The sequence below is a fragment of the Notolepis coatsorum genome (genome assembly GCF_963971535.1).
Source record: "Notolepis coatsorum genome assembly, chromosome: 1".
Lineage (NCBI taxonomy): Eukaryota > Metazoa > Chordata > Actinopteri > Aulopiformes > Paralepididae > Notolepis > Notolepis coatsorum.
Genome location: NC_140165.1, coordinates 25,651,512 through 25,678,905, shown reverse-complemented (window position 1 = coordinate 25,678,905; position 27,394 = coordinate 25,651,512). Strand labels below are relative to the sequence as shown.

The 27,394-nt window shown below is 41.7% G+C and overlaps 1 protein-coding gene across 1 annotated transcript; it reads left to right on the top strand.

The window, feature by feature from the left end:
* The first annotated feature begins 712 nt into the window (after positions 1 to 712).
* LOC311232317 (bifunctional UDP-N-acetylglucosamine 2-epimerase/N-acetylmannosamine kinase-like) lies at positions 713 to 24,786 on the top strand. Its single transcript, XM_084319071.1, has 13 exons — positions 713 to 779; positions 3,169 to 3,326; positions 6,697 to 6,943; positions 10,580 to 10,787; positions 12,510 to 12,662; positions 13,024 to 13,236; positions 15,196 to 15,283; positions 16,928 to 17,138; positions 19,052 to 19,181; positions 19,318 to 19,539; positions 19,950 to 20,132; positions 21,454 to 21,564; positions 22,963 to 24,786. The coding sequence occupies exons 1-13, from the start codon at positions 726 to 728 to the stop codon at positions 23,196 to 23,198; spliced, it is 2,214 nt and encodes a 737-aa protein (XP_084175197.1). The 5' UTR covers positions 713 to 725; the 3' UTR covers positions 23,199 to 24,786.
* The last annotated feature ends 2,608 nt before the right edge of the window (positions 24,787 to 27,394 follow it).

Here is a 27,394-nt window from a genome sequence, read left to right as displayed (position 1 = left end):
TATAGAGAGAGAGAGAGAGAGAGAGAGAGAGAGAGAGAATTAAGTACATTTGCTGAAATACAGTTGTTCTTAATTTTCTCACTTGCTATGTGAGAATGTTAGTTATTATGTTCTCAATGCCCCTTGCATTGTATGAGTTGTGTGGAAGTGTTTGCTAGTTCTAGTGCTATCCCTTTGTACATTGTGGCTGTGTCTGACAAAAGTTAACAATAAATAATGGTATTAGGAATACATTTGCCTCCTGTGTGAACTGTGCATAGCTGAATAGACTGTATTTTAACGCCGGTCATATGGTGGTACTTGGAGAGCCAGCTACGTTCTCAGGTGGTACTTGGTGTAAAAAGTTTGAGAACCACTGGTCTACATCATTGTGAAGTGTGTAACTTTAGGAACTGTGTTCTGTAAATCTTAATCAACTAGTTTCACTCCGCCTGGAGGTGTGGCCATCTGCATGGGCTTTTTGTTCTGCTAATTACCCTATTCAGCCAGGTTTCAGTTAAAAATCAGCCCCTTGCTGTGTGGAATCATTTGGATAACAACAGCACTACGGGTAGGACCATTTAACTGAATATACTGTCTACATCATTGTGAAGTGTGTCACTTTAGGAACTGTAAAACTTGTAAGTTGCTTTGGATAAAAGTGTCAGCTAAATGACGATGTAAAAAATTCAATGTCTCTCCCTCTCTCCCCATCTCTCTCTCTCTAGGAATTGTACTACCTGAGAATGCCGAGGAGCAGAGAGAGGATGGAGAGAGGAATGAATGAAGAGCAAGAACAGGTGTGTGTGCGTAAGATTCAAGCCGTGCATGTAAGATTCAAGATTAAATGACTTAATTTGTCCCTAGGGAAATTAGTCTTGGAGATAAAGGCTGCCACATACAAAATAACATACCATTGCAGTGCAGTAAGAGACATAAAGTGCGTAACACAGATAAATGCAGACATAACGTGCATTCAAATACGTGCAACACAGCCCTTCATTTCACACCCCCCTGAGTTTAGGAGATTCACTGATCGAGGGGTGAAAGAGTCTTTATACCTATTCAGGTGTCTTTTCCTGTATTTAATTCGAACCCTGTAGCATCTACCTGATGGGAGACGTTTGTATTCTGAAGACAGGACATGGGTCAGTGATCATTTTCCTAGCCTGTTTAATTATAACCTTGTCAAAGATTATTTGGAGACAGGGATGCTCCCTCACCCCCATCACCTTCTCTGCTGTTTCAAGTTTTGTTTTATTTGTCACATATAAAGTACATGTACATTACAGTGAAATGCTCGGTTCTGTATGAGCCCCCTGAGATTGTGCTTCATACAGTAACAAAACGTTTAAATAATAAAGACCAAACACTATACAAAATATACAATATACAAAACTAAAGTACAAAATGCAACAAATGCAAAATTGAGGTAGAGATGTAGTGCAAATATTTTTGTAATAAATAGATACAATATGGTGTAGTGTTAAAAAGTGTTTTAAAGTGTGTAAGTGAATGTTAAAGGTGATGGATGTTTGTGCAATGAATGTAGAATGGATGGGTTAGTGTTGCATAGAGTCCACATTGAGCATCCTGATGGCCTGAGTCTCTCTGTACTGGCCATGAGACTCCGGTAGCGCTTGCCTGACCGCAGCAGTGCAAAGAGTCTGTCTGGACCAGGCTGTTTATTTGTGAATTTAACCTATATGTCACCACCAGACCAAGCTGCACTTCTGTAAAATAATTATATAATGAATGAACATCATTAAACCTCTATACGTCCCCAAACACCTTGATTCTGTGCAAGACGTCGCTGTTGGATCTTAGTGCATACAGAATTCACATGGACATTGCAAGACAGATTACAGTCATTGTGTACACCCAAGAATCTGTAAGAATGAACCTGGGTAATATCCATAAATGTATTACGGCTCAGTAGTGGAGAATGAACACCCAGATGTCCTTGATGGGGGAAATGTATTTCTGTTTTCTTAGTGTTTACAATGAGATGATGGTCATCACACCATTGTAAAAACCTTTTAACCTCCAAACTAAAGCCAGAAATGGTGGTATCGTCAGAAAACGTAAACCTGTTTAGAAACGAATACCTGTGTTAATGACTTCAGACTCGCATCACGTCCGGTTCACTCAAGAGATGCTGGGTCCTGTTGGTCAAAAGTTAGTGACATGTATGGGTTGACAGACATCTACCACCTGAGCTTGCTGGGAATGATGTGTGGCTGCAGGGTGATGCAGCAGAGCTGAAGCCTACAGTCTGGCGTAGGCCTCTGGGTTTTCAAGGTGCAAACGAATTGCATTATGGTTAGGATTGCACCATCGGTGCCACGGTTGTCTTTATAGGCAAACTGGTAAGAATCTAGCTCTCCATATATGTTTGACTTCAGCTTCCACACCATTAACTTTGCCACTTTTCAACTTACTTGTGTGCATGTATTATTATTATTATTATTAGGGCTGGGACTTTATCGCATTAATTTAGATGAAGTAACTACAGAAAGAATTAAAGGTAAAAAAAATTGATGCATTTAATCGCATGATGATTTTTCTTTATTGTGTAAGAATGTTACCTTTCAAAGGAGACCAGACTCATGCATAAGTATAAAGTATAATAAATCGCAAATAACTTTTTTTCTTAGTCTGGTTTGTTCATAAAGAAAATTTAAATAAGAGAAATTGAGATCAATCAAGATTTTTCTTTCCAATGGTCAACTGTTCTGGAATATACTTGAAAGTACTGCGTTTTACTTTTACCTCGAAAGATCTTGAGTTTACAAAAGGTCCTTTGCGCTATATATATAGTATTCCTAAAATTGCTGCACTTTGTTAAAAATTGCATTGATCTGTTGGTCTGTGTAGTAGCTAATACAGGATTTTGCTGTTTAAACGTATGTATAATGTATATTCATTGATTCACTCGTATACCAAAATTAATTTTAATTGAAAAAAGTTTCTTTTCACATCAAATATTGATATGCGATTAAAATGTGATTAATTTAGATTAATTAACTATAAAGTCTCGAATTAATTCGATTAAAATTTTTTATCAAGTCCCACCACTAATTATTATGTTGGTGTGTTGCAAATGTGTATGTTCTTCTGTGCATGCCTATGTACATGAATGTGTCTTATGTGTGTGTGCTCTTGTGTTTCTGTTATGATTACCATCAGGCGATGCAATCCAAGAGGAAGCTGCGTGTGTGTGTGGCCACCTGCAACAGAGCAGACTACTCCAAACTGGCGCCCATCATGTTTGGGATCAAATCCCACTCAGACGAGTTTGAACTGGAAGTGGTGGTCCTGGGTTCGCATCTCATCGACGACTACGGGTAAGTTGAAACTGCCAGTGTAAATTAAATGTGATTACTTTAAATAAATATTAATGCTAGTTGATGAAACTATAGCGCACAGTAGGATAAAAGGGGTCCCCGAATTTAGTTTTTTGATGATTGAGGGCCAATTTAGGGACCCAACAATGTTTGAGGGCTGACCTAGAGATAAATGGAACACACAAGAATTACAAATTTCTAGCTAACGTACAATGCAATGAAGATGTAATTTGTCTCAAGTAGGCATATATGCAACCAGTAGCATAGCAAGTGTTCAACAAGCTATCAATAGTAACTTGACAGCCTAGCCCAGGGAAAGGGGTGAAGTTTTACCCTTCTTAAACGCAAAGTACTATATGTGATGTTGATGTTGTAGGTTGGTTTAAAACTATTGGAACTGGACCAAATGTAACGCATGTATTTAGACTCATTGCCGCCAGAACTGGCCTGTGTGCTGCACTTTGAGAATGCCTCGGCTGTACGTATGAGGTAGGAAATGTATTCAGCTTGTTGACTATAGAACGATATAAAATTCTGTCCATTTTGGTGCAAATGTGAATATAAAAAAAACTGAGCTGTTTGAATTTGTGAATTCAAATATGTTATTCCTATGAACATGTACAGTATAACCTAATTGTGTTCAAACACGGGTCCCCGACATGGGGAAACCAAACCAATTGGCAGAGGGAGATATTAGGCATATTATGTTTCAGGCCAAGGGAGATATTATGGCTTATAGGTTTCATGCTAAGGGATATATTAGGCTTACTAGGTTTCAGGGCAATGGCTATATTGTGGCTTACTAGGTTCCAGGCAAGGCTATAAGGAGTTATCATTAAACTAGGAAAGAATATACAAAGCTGTCATAAATCTAGAATTTTGCCTTTTGAATTTGTGAAGCAGCGAGGGGGAGAGGGAGAGTAACATTTGCTGAGAGAACAGCATGGAGAACAGTGTGATTAGGGGAAAGTGCATTAGTCACACACCAAGGCGGTAGGGGCAAAACAAAGGATGCTAAGTCCGAAATCGGACCCCAGGGTTGACAATTCAAACTAGTCAGAAGCACTAAATGCTGAACTTCTTCTATAAAGACGTTGGGACTGTGATCCAGAGTGTCACTTCCTTCTAGGCTAGCATTCCTTTCTGTAGGACCTCTGTTGCCAAATTCTCATTTGTTTATCAAGGTGCAGTGATGTGGAATGATACACAAAATCTAATAGAAACATGTTCCACTTTAAATATATTTAAAAGTAAGCTTAAAAAAGAACTACAGATCCTGTAGTCTATAGTATCCATGTGTATTTGTGTAAAGTCTTTAAAAAAAAATCCCCAACATTATAATAGTTGTATAATGCTGTATTGTATGTATCTGTGTGTATGAGAGAGGGATATGCCCTTGGTTTTTTTTTACCTTTCCTGCACATTTTAACTGTTCTTCTTTTTACTTATTTTATTCCAGAATGTATGTTTAAGTGCGAATAACACAGTAAACAATAAACAAATATATAGGTAGTTCTCATTCTCACATGTCACCTTCCTTTTTGTTTCTTTTAAATTGTTTTTTATTGATCTTTTTCCCCCCTCCTTTTTCCTCCGATTTTCTCCCATCCCAATGTTAGTCGTTATGCCAATTCCCAATCCCCTTCCTGGTCGCTGCGCACTTACCCCCCACAGTCGGTCTGGGAGAGTGGAGGCTATCACATGCTTCCTCCGACACATGTCTAGCCAATCAACCGCTTCTTTTCACCTGGCAGCGCGGACTCTCACTGAGAGAGTGTAACGTGTGGAAGGATCACACTACCCCCCTTAGATCCTATCCACGCTTAGCAGGCGCCCCGACCGAACTGTAGGAGTCCCGGACCCACCCCGCCAGCTTCTCCCACCCTCTAATACAGCCAATTGTATTAGTGTGAACGGCCAGCCAAGCTGGTGACAACCCCGGAGCTGTGAGCTGGATTCGAACAGGCGAATCCAGCGTCTCCGGGATTGGTGACGAACGCAATCTCCGCTACGCCACCTGACCGCCCTTTCCTTTTTGTTTCTTAATTTATCTCCTTTCTCCTCCTTTCTTTCATTCGTCCTTCCATCACCAATCTCCTTTATAGGTTAGTTCTTGCGTGATGTATCGCACATTTTATTGCTGTCTGATATATTCCATTATATTTCCATAATGATGATCAATAGGGGTGGGGGGGGAAATCGATACAGCAATATATGGCAGAAATAGTTTGTTGCCGAGGACCACTGTCCCTCCCAAACCATCTCTCTCCCGTCTTGACTCCTTTCTTCTGGTCCATCTGGCTTCTTCTTCTCCTTGTCTTTCTTTTCTCCCTCTAATTTCCCATGACTAATAAACTCATGACAACACCAGTATTACCGGTCGATCTGCTGTGGTTTTTATTAATCATATATATTTCTCAATCCTCCGCTATCGGTGTGTAACATGTCGTGTCGCCTTTAGAGCCTTCTTTCTTTCCTTCACGTGAAGTTAAAAGTAAGTGAAAGTGAACCCTAAAAATATGGAGACGCAGAAATGACGGCTACCAAATCCATTCCGAGACAATGGAACGCAGTGCAAGTCAGACTTTAAGCCCCGAATATACTCGAAAACTGACACGTACATGCACGCGGCTGCAGACACGCTGCGCATGTGGCTCTGGTTATAGTCCATTTTTGGTGTCTGCCAGCGCCATGTTATGACACGGCACTGTTTGCAGACGTACTGTTATTAAAGTTTAGTTAAACATAATTTTGTATTTATTTTTTGTTAAATCCAAAAGGAAAATATTAAATCCGAAAACAGGAAAAGATAAAAACGGATTTCATAGCGTCCTACACTTAGCACCCAGTGCTACTGAAACAGTAAAGGAAAGGGGGATTGTGTGTGTGTGTGTGTGTGTGCGTGCGTGCGTATGACAGTATTTTACAGGACAAGCCCTTAGATCTAACCAACCCTCTCTTTTCAGTTTCTTCTCATTTCCTTTTTTTATTTTTTTTTATTGATCTTTTCCCCCCTCCTTTTTCCTCCGATTTTCTCCCATCCCAATGTTAGTCGTTATGCCAATTCCCAATCCCCTTCCTGGTCGCTGCACACTTACCCCCCACAGTCGGTCTGGGAGAGTGGAGGCTATCACATGCTTCCTCCGACACACGTCTAGCCAATCAACTGCTTCTTTTCACCTGGCAGCGCGGACTCTCACTGAGAGGGTGTAACGTGTGGAAGGATCACACTACCGCCCTTAGATCCTATCCGCTGTTTACAACGACTCTGACCCACCCCGCCAGCTTCTCCCACCCTAAGTTTCTTCTCATTTCTTATCTTTTTTTGTTTCTCTCTCTCCCTCCTCCCCTTCCACCGCCCCCCGTCCAGAAACACCTACCACATGATCGAGCAGGACGGCTTTGACATCGGCTCCAAGCTCCACACCATCGTGAGGGGGGAGGACGAGGCGGCCATGGTGGAGAGCGTCGGCCTGGCGCTGGTCAAGCTGCCCGACGTCCTGCAGAGGCTTCGCCCCGATGTCCTGGTCGTCCACGGCGACCGCTTCGATGCCCTCGCACTGGCGACCTCTGCTGCCCTGATGAACATCAGGATACTGCACCTGGAGGGAGGAGAGGTGAGGAGAGAGGAGGGCTGGATGGAAGGGCTTAGGGGGGACTCGCCAGAGAGCTCCTGGTACCATGTTATCACGATACGATAATGCAATTCTTAAAGGACCATACGGGTAAATGTTAAATTGATCTCTTGGTCAGGTAAATGTTAAATTGATCTCTTGGTCAGGTAAATGTTAAATTGATCTCTTGGTCAGGTAAATGTTAAATTGATCTCTTGGTCAGGTAAATGTTAAATTGATCTCTTGGTCAGGCTAACAAATTGACCGATCCCAAGTGCCGCCTTATTTTCTTGACCCTCTGATCACACCTTGGTACCCATTGCCAAGTGCCTTAGCTTTTCCACGGTCACTTTCAGCAGACAAAACATTTTCAGATTGAACGTGCCCCTGCATTCACTACCACACTACTTCGTATGAATGAGGATGACAGCCCATTTTTGCTATTCACAATCACACTCTGTAAAACTGGTGTTCAGCAAAGGCTATGCTATTTTTACCACTGAGGTAGCTTGCTGGTCTTGGCTGAGGCTGACTAACATTGCATAGAGCTATCGCATGTGATTATGTAGCAAGGGGTAGCTGTAGTGGTAAAGTATGTAGTAAAAAGTATTTCAATAGCATAAAGGATACTAATGCTATTGCTAGCCTTTGCTGAACATTGGTTTTGCAGATGGGTAGCAAACATGATCTGCCATGCACAAGTAGTGTTAGCGGTATGTGACTGAGCCCAGCAGTCTGTGGGCTGTCTTTTTTTCAGATTTTTACAGATTATGAAAGTACAGAATGTAAGATATTTGAAGAAGATATGCTGTTTTGAATCTAGTTAAACCTCAAGTCTCAAGAAAAAAAACTGCAGAGAAAAAGAGAAAATCCAATCTAAAGTTTCACTGCATTATTTTTTTTTCATCTACTTTTTTCTCCTTTTTTTCCTGTGATTTCCTCGCATATGCCCCCCACTGGCCGGTTGTAGGGAGGATAGAAGCCCCCTCCGATACATGTGGAGGCAGCCTGTCACATCTTTTCACCTGCCAGACTCTCTTTTGGCGAGGAGTAACACGTAGGAGGCTCACACTGCCCTTGCCATTTTTCCTGACTTTGCTGTGCAGGCACCCCAACCGACCTGTAGGAGTCGCTGTTCACAACGACCAGACTACCACCCTTCGACTTCCCACCCGCTAACTCTGCCAATTGAGTTAGTATGACGGCCGGCCCAAGCCGGAGGCAACGCCGACAGCCGGATTCGAACCCGGTGTCTCTTGCGTTGGTGACGAGCGCAATGTCCGCTGCGCCACCCAGCCGCCCTGTTTCACTGCATTTTTAACACCTTGGCAGTCAGCTAAGTGTGAACAATAGGAGCACAAATAGATCAATACATATTACATATTAAGTGATGTTGTGTTTCTTTTTCAAATGTAGCCAAGAGTAAAGACCCTAACTGTATCAAACCAGCAGTCAAAGTGTATATTTTCAACACTACGTTTGTTTAGCAATTATTTTAAGTGAAATATGAGCTTGTAAAAAATCTCATTGCATCAGAAAACGTTTGATTTAGACGCGAGAAGAAGAAGCACTCATGAAATCTTGTAGTCCAGAGAAAGAGGAGACCCAGGGCTTTCGATGGACGTCTACATTTTATAAAACTACACTACCCAGCTCACACCAGCTGCAGACAAAGGAAGGAACACTTTTTTTTTTCTTACAATCATTGACGTGAATGACGTGTTTATATCTCACGGGTCGAACAAACCTCAACATTATTGCCATAAAATACAACATATTGTTTCTTTACCTTTCTGTGAACGTCTAGGAGAAAATCATGTCACCGTCAAAGATGGAAGAAAAAACGAGTAATAATAATCATTTATATTCTACTTTGGTTCATTACAATTCACTCAAGCATAGTAACAGACACAATGTTCCTGACACTGGGAATACATTCCCTGAGGTTCATAGATGTCCCTAGATACCAAGAACATGCAAATGGACCTTGTAGAAGTTGAGCAATCTTCCATTTACTTGGGTAACTACTTTTAGGCTAATTTTCTGAAAATATGGCTAGGGCTTAACAGGTTAAGTCCACCCCTAACCACTCCCCCAATGGATTAGCTGTCATCTGTCACTACTGTCAGTGACTCAACAGTACTTAGGTGAAAATAGCTGCTATACAAGGTAAACCCAGATTCGGCTCAAACAAGGGACTAAACACGTTTAGCAATTATGCCACATCAATGTGGAACACCCTACCCAAAGCTGTAAAGGAATGTGAATCCCTACCCACATTCAAAACCGCTCTAAAAGAGCACCTACGGGAGGCTGCAATTCGAAACTGGCCACCGTAAATGTCCAAACCCCCCCACCCCCTCCTAATAGACAGTCTCCTCCCCTCCGTATGTATATATTCTCTCCCCACGTATGTATATTTCTCTCCCACCCACCCACCCCCTCCTAATGTACAGTCTCCTCCCCACCGTATGTATATATTCTCTCCCCACCGTATGTATATTTCTCTCCCACCCACCCACCCCCTCCTAATGTACAGTCTCCTCCCCACCGTATGTATATATTCTCTCCCCACCGTATGTATATTTCTCTCCCACCCACCCACCCCCTCCTAATGTACAGTCTCCTCCCCACCGTATGTATATATTCTCTCCCCACCGTATGTATATTTCCCTCCCACCCACCCACCCCCTCCTAATGTACAGTCTCCTCCCCATCATTATGTATATACTCTCTGTCAGGATCTATGGGTAACAGTACTGTATATTTGCATATCATATATGTCACAAATGTAACAGTACTATATACCTGTATGTCATGTATGTCCCTATGCCATAAATGTCATGATGTCATGTATGTTGTGTATGTCATAAATGTCACTATGAATTGAAAATGGGGGACCCTGATGGAAACAAGACAAACGTCTTTCTCTGGTCTGCATCCCCTTAACAATTGTATGTATTGAGCCGTACTTTATTGTACCCATTCTGCAATCTGTTCATTCATTCATTCATTCATTCACCACAAGCTAACATATTAGTTTGCAGTTTTTAAGCCATTAGAGATATTCAGAAGAAAATGTATAAAGTAAAAGAGAAGGGAATAAAATGTGTAGAAGTTTATGCCATTATGCCACCATTCCATTAGTAGTGTTTGAAAAGGTCTTGGAGACGTGTTTTGCTGATCCTGAACAAAAATAACCACAGCAACGCTACAACAGAAGGTATTAGTTGATTGTCATTAGATTACGAAAATAAATTCTTTAGCTTTTATTTTTGTTATTATCACTATTCCCTTTTGGGAGGGTGAGGTACCTTTTTGTATTCATGTAAAATCTTTTGTTGGTCCTCACCCCCTAAAAGAATAGTAACTATTAAGACATTGGACCTAATGCAGAAAGTTTCCTCGTAAATAACCTTGTAGGAAGTTCATAAGAGAGAACCTACGATAGTCCCCCCCGGAGTCATCGACGCGCGGAGAGGTGCTTTTAAATTGCCAAAATAATTATTAGTGATGTGTTTAGTTCTTGAGAGAAATTGTAAACTCTATCTAAAAAAATAATATCTAATCTGTTGTACTAATTCATAAATGATCTATCTCTCCCTCTCTCTCTCTCTGTCCTCTCTCTCCCCCTCTCAGGTGAGCGGTACCATCGACGACTCCATCCGCCACGCCATCAGTAAATTGGCCCACTACCACGCCTGTTGTACACACAGTGCGGAGCAGCACCTCATCGCCATGTGCGAGGACCACGCTCGCATCCTGCTCTCAGGCTGCCCCTCCTACGATACGCTGCTGTCTGCACACCACCGAGGGGATTACATGGATATTATCAAGTCTTGGCTGGGTAAGGGCTGGGTTTCTTGATGAATTTAAAATGGAGGACCCTTATGTAAACAAGACGAAGGTCTTTTTCTGGTCTGCATCCTCTTAGTAGTTGTTAGTATTGAGCTGTACTGTATTGTACCCATTCTGCAATCTGTTAATAAAGTTTTCAATCAATCAATCAATCAAGGGCCAAGAGAGAGAGAGAGTGAGAGAGCGAAATGGTGTGTGTGTGTGTATGTGCACGCCAGCGGTTTTTGCCAGAAAATGATGCTATGGCAAGGATTTGGTTGGCAAGGATTTGGTTTCACTTTGGCTATAGGGTTCAATCTTTCATATGTCTGCTGGTGATTGATAGAGACGAGACCTCTACAACTCAGACTTACAGGTCAACTGCACCAATTACGGTTGCACGATATACAGCGATACTAGAAAAGGATTGCAATACCCAGCCATTAAAAAACGGTCCAATACTCCATTTCTATTAGTATCGAATACTTTCACAATAATAGCCTAATAGCCGTATTTTCTATAAGTTGAGTGGATGCGTGACCGGAGGTGTGTGTGTGTGTGATTCCTGACCCTATTTTATTCAAAAGGAAGATATTGATTTACATGTGTATATATATCATCTTTCTTTTTTAAATATATAATCTTATCCCCTGTGCTGGCAGAAGCACTAACATAGTGTGGAGCGACAATACACATAACAATAAATAGAGATTAGCTATATAGCTCAGCAGCTGTAACAGAATAACAGCGTCAACATTTTTTGTGATTATGTTAATACAAAAAAGATTATGAAGAATTGTCCATGTTCTGTCATCTAATATTATATTCCATCACTTTTCCTGATATTTCTGCCGTGGTATCGTTTTCGAACCAATGTCGTGATACTTAGGCTGGTATAATCTTTATCGAAGTAAAATTCTTGGTATCATGACAACACTACGACCAATAGCAAATAGAGTAGGCCATGTGTAGACCTAATGTATGAGCCCTTCTAGGCACTGTACAGGGCTTTTGAAAGCAATTCTGCTCCTTAGAAAATCCTCAGCATGGAACCCTGATGAACAATAGGTATTGGTATTTGGTGTTGCAATTTATGTTGGCACTGTTGGCTGCATTGAAAAATATAACTTCCCCCCCCCATGGTTGCAAAATATCTTGAAATATTGTAATATTATTTGAAGGTCATGTCACCCAAGTGTGTTGGCAAACATTAGCTGTGGCTATCTACTGTTTAAGAGATAAGATAAGATATTCCTTTATTGATCCCCTTGGGGAAATTCAGGCATCATAGCAGCATGGGGGAGGGGAGGTATAGGTAGTAGAAGACATACAGGTACAGGTTACAGAATTATAGTACAGTGGAGAAGTAAAAAAAAGAATAACAAGTCAAATATAATTAACACCTGGACATGCGCATATGGGCAACAATGTGCGAGATTATATTTGTTATATTTGCCCTACAATAAATATAGTTACAATATATAATCTAATAATCTAAATCTAATCTAATATATAATCTGAAAAAACAAGATACTGAATGCTAAATGTATGCAATATAATCGAATAATCCAATAGTCTAAATATAATCTAATATATAATAAAAAGAATGCTAAATGCTAAATATATGCTATGATGAAGGATACAGTATTCACACATAAGGTATGTATTTGTGTATGTATATAATCTGCTGACGACGGTCCTCATAGTGTGTTTCTCCTCTGCCCTCCTCCAGGTGACGAGGTACAAGATCAGGACTACATCGTGGCGCTGCAGCACCCGGTCACCACTGACATACCGAACTCCGTTAAGATCTATGGCCTAATGCTGGACGCCTTGATCTCCTTCAACAAGAAGACTCTCATCATGTTCCCCAACATAGATGCTGGTTAGTTAAGTCTGTTGGTGTTTTCCTATCCTCTCTCTCTCTCGCTCTCTCGCTCTCGCTCTCTCTCTTTAACACTCGCTCTCTCCCCCTGTATTAAATCTTATACTTCTCCTATCGGGGTGACCATTAAGTACAAACTAGGAGCAGCTGTCTTGGGTTCAAGCCTAAAGCCTAAAGGAGTCTGTAGGAATTGCAGTTCTTCCTCAAACTCTTTGAGAGGATTCTAAAGGGGGTTGAATCTACTATGTCAATTCTACAGCTGATTTCACAACCAGCGCAAAAGACGCTCGACTGCATCATCTTCCAATTTTAAACGTCTGACATACCCCTCTCTCTCTCTCTCTCCTTCCCGCGTGAACAGGGAGTAAGGAGATGGTGCGCATGATGAGGAAGAAGGGGATCGAGCAGCACCCAAACTTCCAGGCGTTGAAGCACGTGCCCTTCGAGCAGTTCATCCAGCTGGTGTGCCACGCCGGCTGCATGATCGGCAACAGCAGCTGTGGTGTCAGAGAGGCGGGGGCCTTTGGAACACCCGTCATCAACCTGGGGAGCAGACAGACGGGCAGAGAGACAGGTTGGTACACAGACGGGTGTGTGTGAGTAGACAGTTTGGTAAACAGATGGGTAGGTATGGTACGGGTTGGATGAACAAAAAGGTTAAGTTGACAGATCGACAGGTGGATAAGATAGGGTGATGAGAGAAAGAGGGTGATGAGAGAAAGAGAGAGGGTGATGAGAGAAAGAGAGAGAGGGTGATGAGAGAGAGGGTGATGAGAGAAAGAGAGAGAGGGTGATGAGAGAAAGAGATAGGGTGATGAGAGAAAGAGAGAGAGGGTGATGAGAGAGAGAGGGTGATGAGAGAAAGAGAGGGTGATGAGAGAAAGAGAGAGGGTGATGAGAGAAAGAGAGAGGGTGATGAGAGAAAGAGAGAGAGGGTGATGAGAGAGAGGGTGATGAGAGAAAGAGAGAGAGGGTGATGAGAGAAAGAGAGAGAGGGTGATGAGAGAAAGAGAGGATGATGAGAGAGACCGGCTATAGATCAGCAATAACCTCTGTCGTTTATGAGAAGCAGGGAGTGTTGGAATGCCTGTTATCAGTCTAAGGACCAGACAGACAGGTAAACAAACTGAGAGGTAGACGAGACAGACAGTAGAGTGAAAGGTAGGTAGACGAGAGACAGACGGAGTAGAGTGAAAGGTAGGTAGACGAGAGACAGACGGAGTAGAGTGAAAGGCAGGTAGACGAGAGACAGACAGTAGAGTGAAAGGCAGGTAGACGAGAGACAGACGGAGTAGAGTGAAAGGCAGGTAGACGAGAGACAGACAGTAGAGTGAAAGGCAGGTAGACGAGAGACAGACAGACAGAAAGGTAGGTAGATGGACAGACAGTCAAGTAGGCTGACGGATCACAGAGTCGAGTCACAGGGACATACATACATAACATACATACTGTAACATACATACATACATACATAACATGATGGGCAGATGGGGATGCAGTCTGACGAGGCCGTACTGGAGAGCATAAACAAAGTTTTTTTTCCAGTATGGTGGTACCTTAACCCTTTCACTAACAGTCTGTAGTGTGGTAGTGAAATGGTTAAACTTATGTAGTGTGGCAGTGAAAGGGTTAGCCCTTTGTCGCATGGCAGTGAAAGGGTTAACCATCTGTAGTGTGGTAGTGAAAGGGTTAACATTCTGTAGTGTGGTAGTGAAAGGGTTAAATGGGCGGATGTCTACTGTCTTCTGGGATTTATTGAGTATGCTTAGCATGGTTACTTTCAGGAAGTATTTATACTCTCAAAATGTGAATGTGAAATGTGATTACAATAAAAGCTGTGACTTCACTGACATACTCGACCACAACCATTCCAATAATGCCCATTTTCAAGTGTAAAAAAGATTAACTGTTTACTTTTTTCTAGGGATGCTCGATATTGGCTTTTTTACCGATACCGATATACCGATATTGTCCAACTCTTAATTTCCGATACCGATATCAACCGATACCGATATATGCAGGGTTCCCCCCCCCCCCCCCCCCAAAAAACGGAATAATTTCAGGTAATTAACATTACATATCTCTTGTTGTGGAATTAACACAACATTATGCAAACTTTTGACAATAAATAAAATCAGAATTTGTTCTTACTTGCTTGCCTGGGTAATAAAGGTTATAGAAATGTAAAAAAAAAAAAAAAAAAAAAAACATGTAAAAAAATTTGAATACCGATATTTTCCTATATCACATTTTTAGGCCAATATCGGCCGATAATATCGGTAGGCCGATAATATCGGACATCCCTACTTTTTTCTATTCATCAAAAATTATGCAAGGCCCAACCAAGTTAGATGCTGCATATAGCTGCTAGGGCTGGTCTGAAGTTCTGAACTATCCGGGTATTCAAAGCTCAATTCAGTATTCAGACGTTTTCTTTCCCCATGGCACTTATTGTGTAGAGTATGTTTCAGACATGGCCTCTGTCTCTCTTTCTTTCTGTCTCTCTCTCTCTCTCTCTCTCTCTCTCTGCCAGGTGAGAATGTCCTCCATGTAAGAGACGCAGACACTCAGGATAAGGTCTACCAAGCTCTGGAGTTGCAGTTTGGAAAAAGATATCCCTGGTGAGATAGCTATACACCTCTCTTTGTGCTCGTCTCTTTTCTACTTTCACACAGTGATTTTGTGTATCTATTTCTCTGTAACCCCCCCCCCCTCTCTCTCTCTCTCTCTCTCTCTCTCTCTCTCTCCCCCCTCTCACTTTTTAATTGAACCTGATTGCAGATAAATTCAATATCTTTGAATTAGAAAATGTTCATGCTGAAATAATTTTTTTTTATGTCTGTATGTCCAACAAATGGATACTAGTCATTGAAAGTGAATTAAAAACAGATTTAGATGGACAGACACAGCGGATCAATGTAGCCGTATAATGCTAAAGATCAAAGTAAACGCTCTACAGATATTGAGCGTAATTTTGTAAAATGTCCAGTGTCACCAGTAATACCGTCACGAGTTTATTAGTCATAGGAAATTCCACATCACCGTGGCACCCCTACATCAGACCAAGCAACTCCAAACAGAATGGCCTATCGAGTGATTGACAGGATATTGACCCAAACGTTTTGGTCAGTTGTAGTGGTGGATGGGCCGATATTTATTTTTTATATCTGTGTATCTCTTGGTTCTTGTGTGTTACTTTATCGCCATCCTGTGGTGGTCAGAGGACAAGGCAGGCTGCAAGCTTACCACTTGACCAAAGAGGTTGACAAAACCGAGTGACTGACCAACATTGCCATTTCTAGAGCCCCTTGCTAGCAGGGCAAAGCTACTTATATGGTTGCCGATTCTTGCATGCCTAATGCACAACAATTACAACTTCACTTGGTTATTTATTGGTTGTACGCTATAAGACATTCACAGTGCAGAATTTCACCCTTCACTAAACCCCTCCCTTGAGTGTCCAATGATAGATTAGCTTGCCTATACTGTAGTTACCTAGCTACTGGTGGTGAATATGGTTAAATGTGTTTCACAATCGGCTAGCAACATTGTTGGTAAGACTAACATTAGATATTGTTATATGAATCTTGATATACTGCTAGCAGAAGCATAGAGCTAGACGAGTCATTACTGAATGTAGACACATCTGCTTTATTTGCTTTAATATGATTGTTGAAACAAACAAAGACCTGCTCCACGGTACAGGATTGTAACAATGTTGCTCCTTCTGTCTTCTACTGGGATTGGCACTTGGTTTGCCTCCGTCCAGTTTCTAACGTTATTTCACTGCTGAACGGTGTGACATGACATGCATGTATGCCCTTCAAATGCATATTGTATGTTTGTTCAACTGTAAAATATCCCTCCTCCAGTACATATCTTTGTCACAACTCTTTGATAACTGCATGGGATCCTTGTAAAAGATCTGTGCGAATATCGGCTGATATATCAATATCAGAATGTTTTTAACATTTATTTTATTCAGACATTGGACATTTTTGGCAGCAAAATCCAGTAATTAGTTTGGCAGTAATTCCATTAGTTAAACACAGTATCTCAGAAACAACTATTGAAATCACAATTTTGCAAGCATGTTGATTTTTGTCTATAATTCACCACACCCCTGCTACCTAAACACGCCATCGGAACAAGGTGAGCGTAATATTGTGGGAAATTGGAGCTAAGCTGACGATGGCTTAGTGAAGGATGCTGTTGCATCATTTGTAATGTCAGCTCTCCGTTTCTTTGTCCCTCCCTGCCCTAAGTTCTAAGATCTACGGTGACGGCAATGCTGTACCTCGTATTCTGAAGTTCCTGCGGACCATCGACTTGGAGGAGCCACTCCAGAAGACCTTCTGCTTCCCACTAGTCAAAGAATCCTTCTCCCAGGACATAGACCACATCCTGGAGACCCAAAGTGCCCTAGCTGTAGACTTAGGGGGCACCAACCTCCGTGTCGCTATCATCTGTATGAAGGTAAGGCTCCGTACAGATGAAGCCAAAGCACACACTGTTTTGCACACGGTACATTCATTTGCATGAATTGAACCATATAATAACTAGAGAGCCCGACCGATATATCAGCCGGCCAATGTTAGCATATCACCGATATATCGGTATTGTTGGTATGTTACCAATATCCCGTGTTGATTAGCCATCTTTAAAGTGTTCTATCGGGCTCATTCTCTAAGCTAGTGTAAAGATACTGGTAGAAAGGTAGAAAACTTCTCAACTCAAGATACCTGAATGAACCACATGACAAGACTCCTCTTTACAGGCTAATTCATGCTAGTCACATCCAGAATTAGGACCAAACCAGGCAGTTATTTTGCATGCAGTACACATAGGTATTTTTACAAGTAATATACACATACTACATACATACATACATACATACATACATACATACATACATACATACATACATGCATACATACATGCACACACGCACACATACATGCATATATACTGTATGTATATATATATTCATTTTCTTTTCTTTTTCATATTTACAGTAAAGTTTGTTCAACTGTAAAATATGTCACAACTCATTGATAAAATTTGTGGGATCCTAGCTAAAGCTAACATCGGCCGATATATCGATATTGGAATTATTTTACTCCCAAATATCGGTATCCGCATCGGCCCCAAATATCTATCAGTCAGGCTCTAATAATAAGTCTGCATAACATCTGGAGAAAGAACACAGAGACATTCAGGAAGGGTTGCATACTGCTTAATAATTTGATACAAATCCTAACCAAATATGGATACATATTTACATAGCACCCCGTTGCTATAGTATGTAAAAGCTTTGACCATGGCAATTGGCATTGGATCTGTCAGGCTGCTCCTTAGAGCAGGGGTTCCCAAAGTCGGGGTCGCGACCCCCAGTTGAGTCGCGAGCCAAAATCCAATTTCTTTAAATTTTTTATGCAGTCAAGCCACTGAACTTAGAAGCAGGCCAGGCCAGTGTTTCTAGTTGCACCAGCGCAATAGTTGGATAACCTAGGTGGGGAACAACCAGGAGATCACTGCAACTCACACAAGTTGGAGAACTATCTCTCTCTCTCTCTCTCTCTCTCTCTCTCTTGCTCTCACACACACACAAGGGAGCCGCATGTGATTGGTGGAGGCGGGACCCTTACAAAAAACTGCTAATCATTGACACATGCTAGCCTGTAATAATCCCCCCCAGAAAAATCGACTTTGCATTTGATATATTGCAAATATATGCCATCACACACACTGGCATTTAAAGGGTTAGAATTATAAAATGAATATGTGGTGTTATGATCAGGGCTGAAGTTGAATAAGATTGTATTTTTTATCAATTACAAAAAAACTGAAAATCCATAAAAATCTGTGTTGTTGCTAATCATACATATGCTAGCCTGTTTAACAATAATTTGTGATGCCATCACAAACACTGGCATTTAAAGGGTACAAATAAAAGAATTCCTGCACCAGAATGCAGGAAATGAAGTCTTTGTAACAAAAAAATTCCTGGTGGGGGACCCCCAGACCCCCTGCTTAAAAAGTGGCCTGACTGGGGCTATATTTTGCACTATATTTCCTGGCCTGAATGATTTCCCCAGTCCAGCCCTGGTTAAAAGCCCTTTTTTTTATTTTTTTTTAAACCTCCTATAATAGTGGGGGTCGCGGCTCTCTGACACCGTTATTTGGGGGTCGCGGCCTGAAAAGTTTGGGAACCCCTGCCTTAGAGGGTACAGTACATTGACCGTCCCAACACATCTTCAGATAAGGGACGAAACACGTTTTAGAACTACATTTTTACAAATATGTTCTACATTAATTTGAATGGGTTAGAGTTGAAGATAACATCATTACAAATCTCTCTCTCTCTCTCTCTGCCTCCTCCCCTCCAGGGTAAGATAGTGAAGAAGTATACCCAGCCCAACCCCAAGACCTATGAGTCCAGGATACACCTCACCCTCAAGATGTGTACTGATGCCATGATGGACGCTGTCCGCCTGAACTGCAGGATACTGGGAGTGGGTATGTTACTTTACACACAGAGAGAGAGAGAGAGAGGGAGAGAGGGAGAGAGAGAGAGAGAGAGAGACACACACACACAGGGAGTGAGTTACATTACCTCACTCTCTCACACTAACTCTCTCTCTCTCTCCACTAGGAGTTTCCACAGGTGGCAGAGTGAACCCACAGGAAGGGGTGGTCCTCGACTCCACCAAGCTGATCCAGGAGTGGTCGTCTGTGGACTTGCGGACACCCATCTCCGACGCCCTGCAACTGCCTGTCTGGGTGGACAACGACGGCAACTGCGCGGCGCTGGCAGAGAGGAAGTTTGGCCACGGCAAGGGAGTGGAGAACTTCGTTACCATCATCACCGGCACAGGTGAGGCCTCACACCTGCTTATCAGGGATGTTGTCTTTTAGGTGATTCATCTGCTGCATTCCAATCCCGACAGCTGTCAGATCTGAGCATGTTTTTAGCGCTTTTTTTGCGCTCATTTTTAACACAATTCTTTCTTGCTTTCTTGCCTTCCTCATGTTGGGTCTTGTTTTTTGGATATGTCCTCTGATCACATCCCTTTGATGTGTGTGTGTGTGTGTGTGTGTGTGTGTGTGTGTGTGTGTGTGTGTGTGTGTGTGTGTGTGTGTGTGTGTGTGTGTGTGTGTGTGTGTGTGTGTGTGTGTGTGTGTGTGTGTGTGTGTGTGTGTGTGTGTGTGTGTGTGTGTGTGTGTGTGTGTGTGTGTGTGTGTGTGTGTGTGTGTGTGTGTGTGTGTGTCTCTCTCTCTCTCAAGGTATCGGAGGTGGTATCATCCAGCATCATGAGCTGGTACATGGCAGCACCTTCTGTGCGGCTGAGCTGGGCCATATCATGGTCTCCCTGGACGGTCCAGAGTGTATGTGTGGCAGCAGAGGCTGTATCGAGGCCTTCGCATCTGGGATGGCCCTGCAGCGAGAAGCCAAGAGACTACACGATGGTGAGAGAGAGGGGGGTGTGTGTGTTTATATCTCAGCATAGCATGTGCATCGATCTCAATAGATCACCAATATGACGTTACTACATGAACGGAGCACATATTGGCCACTAAGGAAAGGTCACTTTAAAAATAGTATAGTAACAGTAACAGTGTATTGCACTACCAAAGGACCTAGCATGTCCTCCATGCTCTGTAAATAATTTATGTACAAATACCGATATGCCCTACTATGTTACTTGTTTATTGCACAATGGTGTTTTATTGGATTCTATTATATGTTGTTACTACTGTATTGCACATCGTTGCGGGCAAGACCACCCGCATTTCATAGTATACTTGTATGCCGTGACAAATAAAACTCTTGACTTGACTTGACTTGCTGTGCCCCTCGCTCTCAGGGAAAACAATAGAAGCCGTATTGAAATTACCTTTTGTAAATCGCCAAATTGGGACCGTTTTAGTGGTTGTAAAATCTATTGATAAGCATCAGAAGACATGGAATTGTAAAATAGGACTTATTGACGCTGATTTGAATTAGGGCTGCACGATTCTTGCTAAAATGTGAATCACGATTTTTCTCTCTAAGAATTGAGATCACGATTCTCTCACACAATTCTTATTTTTCGTCATCATTGAAAAAAGTTAAGTAAAAAGTAAAAAAATATATAAATAAGTAAAAAAGAAAGTTAAAAATCGTCATAATTTGGCGGCTGAGTGGCGCAGTGGGCAAGGCGCTCGCCACTAACGCAGGATATGCTGGTATCGAGCCCAGCTCTCGGCGTTGCTACCGGCTTGGCCGGTCGTTCATACTACCACAATTGGCAGTGTTAGAGGGTGGGAAAGCCGGTGAGTGGGGATTTGACGTTGTGGACAGCGACTCCTACAGGTCGGTTGGGTGACGCCGGTGCGGTGGAAACAGGAAGTATCGGGGGCAGCGTGAGCCTCCCACGCGTTACTCCTTGCCACTGAGTTCGAGCTGCTGCGGTGAAAAGATGCGACAGGCTGCCTCCTCGTGTACCGAAGGGGACACGTGATGCAAGGTTTCTATCCTCACTACAGCCGACCAGTGGGAGGCATAGTCTAGCAACGTTCAAGCCAGGGGAAGGAAGAATTGGACATACGAAATTGGGATGGGAGAAAAATTGAAAATGGGGAGAAAAAGTGGATACAAAAAAAATAGTCGTCATAATTTTAAAATGAGATCGCATAGGTCTATGAATCGAATTTTTTTTTCGGTTAATCGTGCAGCCCTAAATGGAATAGATATGAAGCCATCTGTGAGTTGATGTGTGAAACCGCACCTGTGTGTTGTGTGTTCCAGAGGACCTGCTGAAGGTGGAGGGGATGGACATGAAGGAGCCGGTCACAGCTGTTCATCTCATCAGGGCCGCCAGGATGGGGAACGCCAAGGCTGAGGCGGCTCTCCACACCGGTCAGGCTCCAACACACGCACGCACTCACTCACGCACGCACGCACGCACGCACTCACTCACTCACTCAGGCACTCAGGCACTCAGGCACTCACTCACTCACGCACGCACTCACTCACTCACTCACTCACTCACTCAGGCACTCACTCAGGCACTCACTCACTCACTCACTCAGGCACTCACTCACTCACTCACTCACTCACTCACTCACTCACTCACTCACTCACTCACTCACTCACTCACTCACTCACTCACTCACTCACTCACTCACTCAGGCACTCACTCAGGCACTCACTCAGGCACTCACTCACTCACTCACTCACTCACTCACTCACTCACTCACTCACTCACTCACTCACTCACTCACTCACTCACTCAGGCACTCACTCAGGCACTCACTCAGGCACTCACTCACTCACTCACTCACTCACTCACTCACTCACTCACTCACTCACTCACTCACTCACTCACTCACTCACTCACTCACTCACTCACTCACTCACTCACTCACTCAGGCACTCACTCACAGGGTGAGGGTGTTCTTTACAGGTCAGATTTCATCAGGGGTGTAAAAAGTACCCAGAAATTATATTTAAGTGAAAGTATGGGTACTTACTTGCACAAGGACCAATCAGCATGGGTGTGGGCGGGTTAATTTTCCATTGATGGGGATTTGATTGGCTGTTTTTAAATAAAGTGCGGCTGCAGGATTAATAACGTTTACGTTAGTTCGGCCAGAGAAACAAATATACTAATTAAAATGGTTGGACCTGCAAGATTTGTACTTTGTAGGTCTGCATTTTAAATGTAAGGAGTAAAAGTGTGTTTTTTTTCTCTGAAATGTAATTGAGTAAAAGTACAAGTAAACAAACCTAATAATACTCGAGTAAAGTACAAATCCCCAAAAAACAGTACTGTAACGAAGTACAATTACTCAAGTACTTTACACCCCTGTTCATAACACATAATTGTATATGCATGTGTGCGCACCTCTGCCAGTGTGGTCAAAATCTTTTTTACAGCTGAGGTTTTACCCAAAGCAACTAACACGCATACCCTCCACTTTTTTATACACTAGACCTGACGGAATTAATTAAAAAATTTAAATAGAATTTGTATATTTCAACGTTGCCCCTGAGTCATGAGCACATTCCTGGCTCCCTGGTTATCAATCATTTCACTTCAACTTATCCATAAAGGGGAATTCTTGTGGCAGCCAGATGAAAAAAAAACATGCAATACATAAAGAGTGAGGTGAGGTGAGATGAGGTGAGGTGAAATGAGGTGAGATGATGTGTGGTGAGGTGAAATAATTCAATCAATAAATCCTAGGTCTATGAGGTGCTTCTTTATTTATTTTTTATATGTCTCAATGTTTTCTCCATTTCCTCTCTCCCCAGCCTCCACAGCGCTGGGCGTGGGCATCGTCAACATCCTCCACATGATCAACCCCTCCCTGGTGATCTTATCTGGTGTCCTGGCCTCCTACTACCTGGCCCCAGTCCAACACGTCATCTCACAGAGGGCCCTCTCCTCCACCCAGGGCATCAAGGTCGTCGCATCAGAGCTGGAGGAACCTGCCTTACTAGGAGCGGCTAGCATGGTGTTGGACTACACTACTAGGAGAATATATTAAAGAAGTACAACTATGTCTTGATATTTAAGAACCGCAGAAACCAACTGCACCCAGAGGGCCCCATCTTCCACCCCAATACAAGTAATGGTGCTAGATGATCCTACTAGGATAGAGATTTAGGAATATGGTCAACCATCCACAGAGGACTACGCCTTCTATCAAGACTCCAAAAAAGGGCCATAAGGATAGTTCACATTGCAGGTTATCGTGATCACACAAACATTATTATTTTTAAAGTAAAAAACATTCAAGTTAAATGATCTTGTGGAAATTAAAAACGGCACAATTAATGTATAAAGCAAAAGGTCATGTTCTTCCAGGAAACATTCAAGAACTGTTCTTTGATAGGGAGGGGGGTTATAATCTGAGGGGAGAACTCAATTTAAAGGTTCTTAATGTACGCACTACCATGAGAAGACACTGCATCTCAATATGTGGAGTGAAACTGTGGAACAGTCTGAATGTGGTGCTAAAGCAATGTCCAAATATGAGACAATTCAAACTGATTTATAAGGAAATGATGCTCACGAGGTACAGGGATGAGGAAGGGACTTGATATTCACGGGTGTTTACATTTCAATTTTATTTCTTTCATGTTTTACATATATCGTTTTTTTTCTTTTTTGCATATATATTTGTTTTGAAATGTTTTAAATTAGTACACTCATTTGAGTAGTGGAAAAGGGGTAGGATTAAATAAGTGTATACTTCTTCCTACTCCTTTTCGAACATGTAAATTGAGTTATGTTTTGCTTTTGTTTAGTTATTTATTTTGTTTGTATTCATTTACATGTTCGAAATAAAGATTTTAAATCAAAATCAAATCAAGGCATCAGGGGCATCAGATCCAACCTGGACCCTGCTTTACTTGGGGTTGCTTGTAAATCGCCTGATTATAGTATTATAGAAGGATCTGTACAGCGACAACCGTGGCTAACTTTCTAAGGACTGCAAGGACTACAATCATGGACCGCCCTTACAAGCACCAACATCACAGTCCTGGCATGGTGCTAAATAATACCACCAAGAGAAATTACTATAGTTACTATAGTTTATATATATATGTGTTATCCATATATTTTAATAACATATTATATAAGTTAATAACTTATTCAGCATAGAAAACATCGACTAACAAAGTCTTGGTCAACTAAGACCAAATGGACTGACTACTCGTCTAAGACGGCGCAGCCCTCGCTACCAGTCTCTCTTTTTCACATCACCATAATGTTCCGGAGGTTTTACGATATCGATCTATATCACGATACGTGAACAGTATGCAAAATCACAAGATAAACAATCCAATTGCGGTTTGTCGCATTGAATTGCATGATATTGTCGGGTGTGATATCAAACCTGAATCATCTGAATGTGTCTCAGAACCGGATCATCCTGTTGCCGACTCAACCTATAGTCACAGTGACATCAAGTTCCAGTCCTGTATCTGGAAGTATTGGTACAGTGCCCTGTTGTAGAGCTGCTATTGGTTTATGTATTGTGATGTAATTTGTTGATTGTGTTTGTGTGTTTTTTTACTCTGTGGACCCTGTTTGTTAATAAAGATGATTTGAAACCAAAACTCAAATAATGCACATCTCATTTTGAGATCCATCAGGACTAAGCTGCCCCCACCCTCTGGAACGCCCTGCCCAACCATATCCGTCATGCAGACACCCTCTCATCATTTAAAAAAAGCCCTAAAAACCCACCTTTTTACCCTTGCCTTCAAGCCTTGAACTCCTTCCCCTCTCACCTTTTATATAATTTTTTTATTTTCATTTTTTATACTAAAACTATTGTTTATTTTGTAGTTTTCTGTAAAGTGTCTTTGAGCATTCGGAAAAGCGCTATACAAAATTGATGTGTTTAGATTTAGATTACTTGAATTGTGTGCAACGATATTATAATATCGTAATTTCATCACAATATGATACAGATACAATAAATGATCATATTGAATTATGGCAGAGCCCAAAGTCTAAGACACCAGATATGATATGACTGCTAAGCTGGCCCTCTGCTTGGCCTCCTTACAAACCTCCCTTTTCATCCCAACAACTGACTTTCACTGTTTCAGATCAGTGACTGAAAGAATAACCGTATACCTTTTTAAAGGTGTCTTCATCTTAAAAATGTATTTAGCCAGTAAAAAGCTGTAGAACCTGGAAAATTGTGTTTTCTAGGCTTGAAAAGAAAACGCAACATGTTCAAAATGTTTTATATTTTTGTTTTTATACTTGTTCAAAAATTTAAATCTTTCATTCATTCAAAAGGTTTTGGAAATGTACTTTTTCACCCCGCCGGTTTTCCTTGGCTGCTGTTACTGTAGGTCTAGTGATCTTTGATGGAATAATAACCCAACTAGTATTTCCTGATTAACCCTTTCACTGCCACACGACAGCCGGTTAACCCTTTCACTGTGACAATACAGAAGGTTAGCCCTTTACTATCACACAACCGACGGCGATGCTCCACCATTAGCATCATTAGCTCCGCCGATAGGGTTAATCCCAAGTATGTTATTGTTGGCCAAAATAAAGCCTGGGACGTCAAATCAGCCCTTCAACAATAAAATCTCACAACTGAACATAGACACTGATGAATGACAAATACTGGTCATGGAAATTGCACTAATTGTCACATAATAGAATAATCACAGAAAAGTTATGGAATATTGTAGGAACCCTGTATTATGATTGAACGATGGGCTTTGCTTTAAAAAATATTTTAGAAAATAGTGTGTGGAGGAGGATAACATTATTTTACGTGCGACAACAGCACACCACATACTGTAGTTGTAGCATTAAACCGGTTGGTAAAGCTACAGCTCTATTCAACTATTCCATTGTGCCCAGCCTTGCAGTTGGTTTTAAGCAAAGCAAACAAGCAGGCCACCTTCATACCAGAATTGCCTTTATTGTATACAGTGTAGTTGTCTAAACTTAAAGCCTCTGTAAACTGGCCTAAAAAGTCAAATGTATATACCATATCAAATGTTATATTAAGCATCCACCAACATTTCAATAAAGAAAGATGTTTATAACTATTATAAAACACAGCTCAAAAACGGCTAATTTGGCTGCCCAGACTTTTTTGCAGGATAGTCTTGGGGGCGTGATCAGATCAGTTCCCTTTCAGCACAAATGCCATTTTATTTTCCATTTAAAAACATTCATTAATTAATTAATTGCATAATTTTGGTAATGGATGTTGGAGCATAACCACGCCCAATTCACACCCCACGCCCAATTCACACCCAATCAGGAGAGTTTACAAAAACTGACAATATTTAATTTGGATTTAAACTCATTTCTAATACGCTATTGTGGATTAGGGTTTCCAGTGGCTTTAAATCATAAGGTGACTCAATTTAGGGATGAGGCTAGGGTGAATCAGAGGGGAAGGGGGGGGGGGGGGGGGGGGGGGGTAGGGGGGCATAGACGATAGGTGGGTGGATGGGGAAGGGTAGACAGAAACTTGGGTATTTGGAGGACAATAGGGGGGTGTGTGGTGGGATCACACGTGGGAGGGGGGTTGAAGGTAAACGATGAATGGATGGGGGAGGGTAATGGGGTGGCGGTGGGGGGTGGTTATTATTCCGCCACACTATTATTTCTATCTTCTCCTCAATTCCTTTTGGGCTCAGTTTTTATATTGATCTGCTGATAAGACTACGTAGAAATATACAAAATATTCTGTCTTGTGAAGTGAAATGAGCAAAGTGAAAGAAATTACAATGTATCTGTTTTAAGCATCTTCCCGTTATTAATTTACTTCGATTATTTTGTACACGTGATCTCAAGAAGGTGCTGAATGATTTTTCATGTCTGGTAAATTTTAGCATGGTGTTATTCACCGTCAAAGATGACAACATAATTGTAACTGAGGGGTACAATTCCCTGACTGTATTACTAGATATGATACTTACTACCACTACCTTTGTACTTAATATTCGGCCACCCAGTACACGGCATAAATATATTATGATGAACACTGTCACGTAGATGAAACGGATCCAACACAAATGTACGAATTAGAAATAGGTCTTTATTTCTACACAGCGATGGTGTGTAGAGCAAGCACTTAATAAAATCAATCACATTTATGAATGGAAATTAGTATGCACTTTTATGGCAAGAGTATTCGTCGGTATATCAATAGAGAATGTCCAATCTCTGAAGGCGCAGGGGGTACAT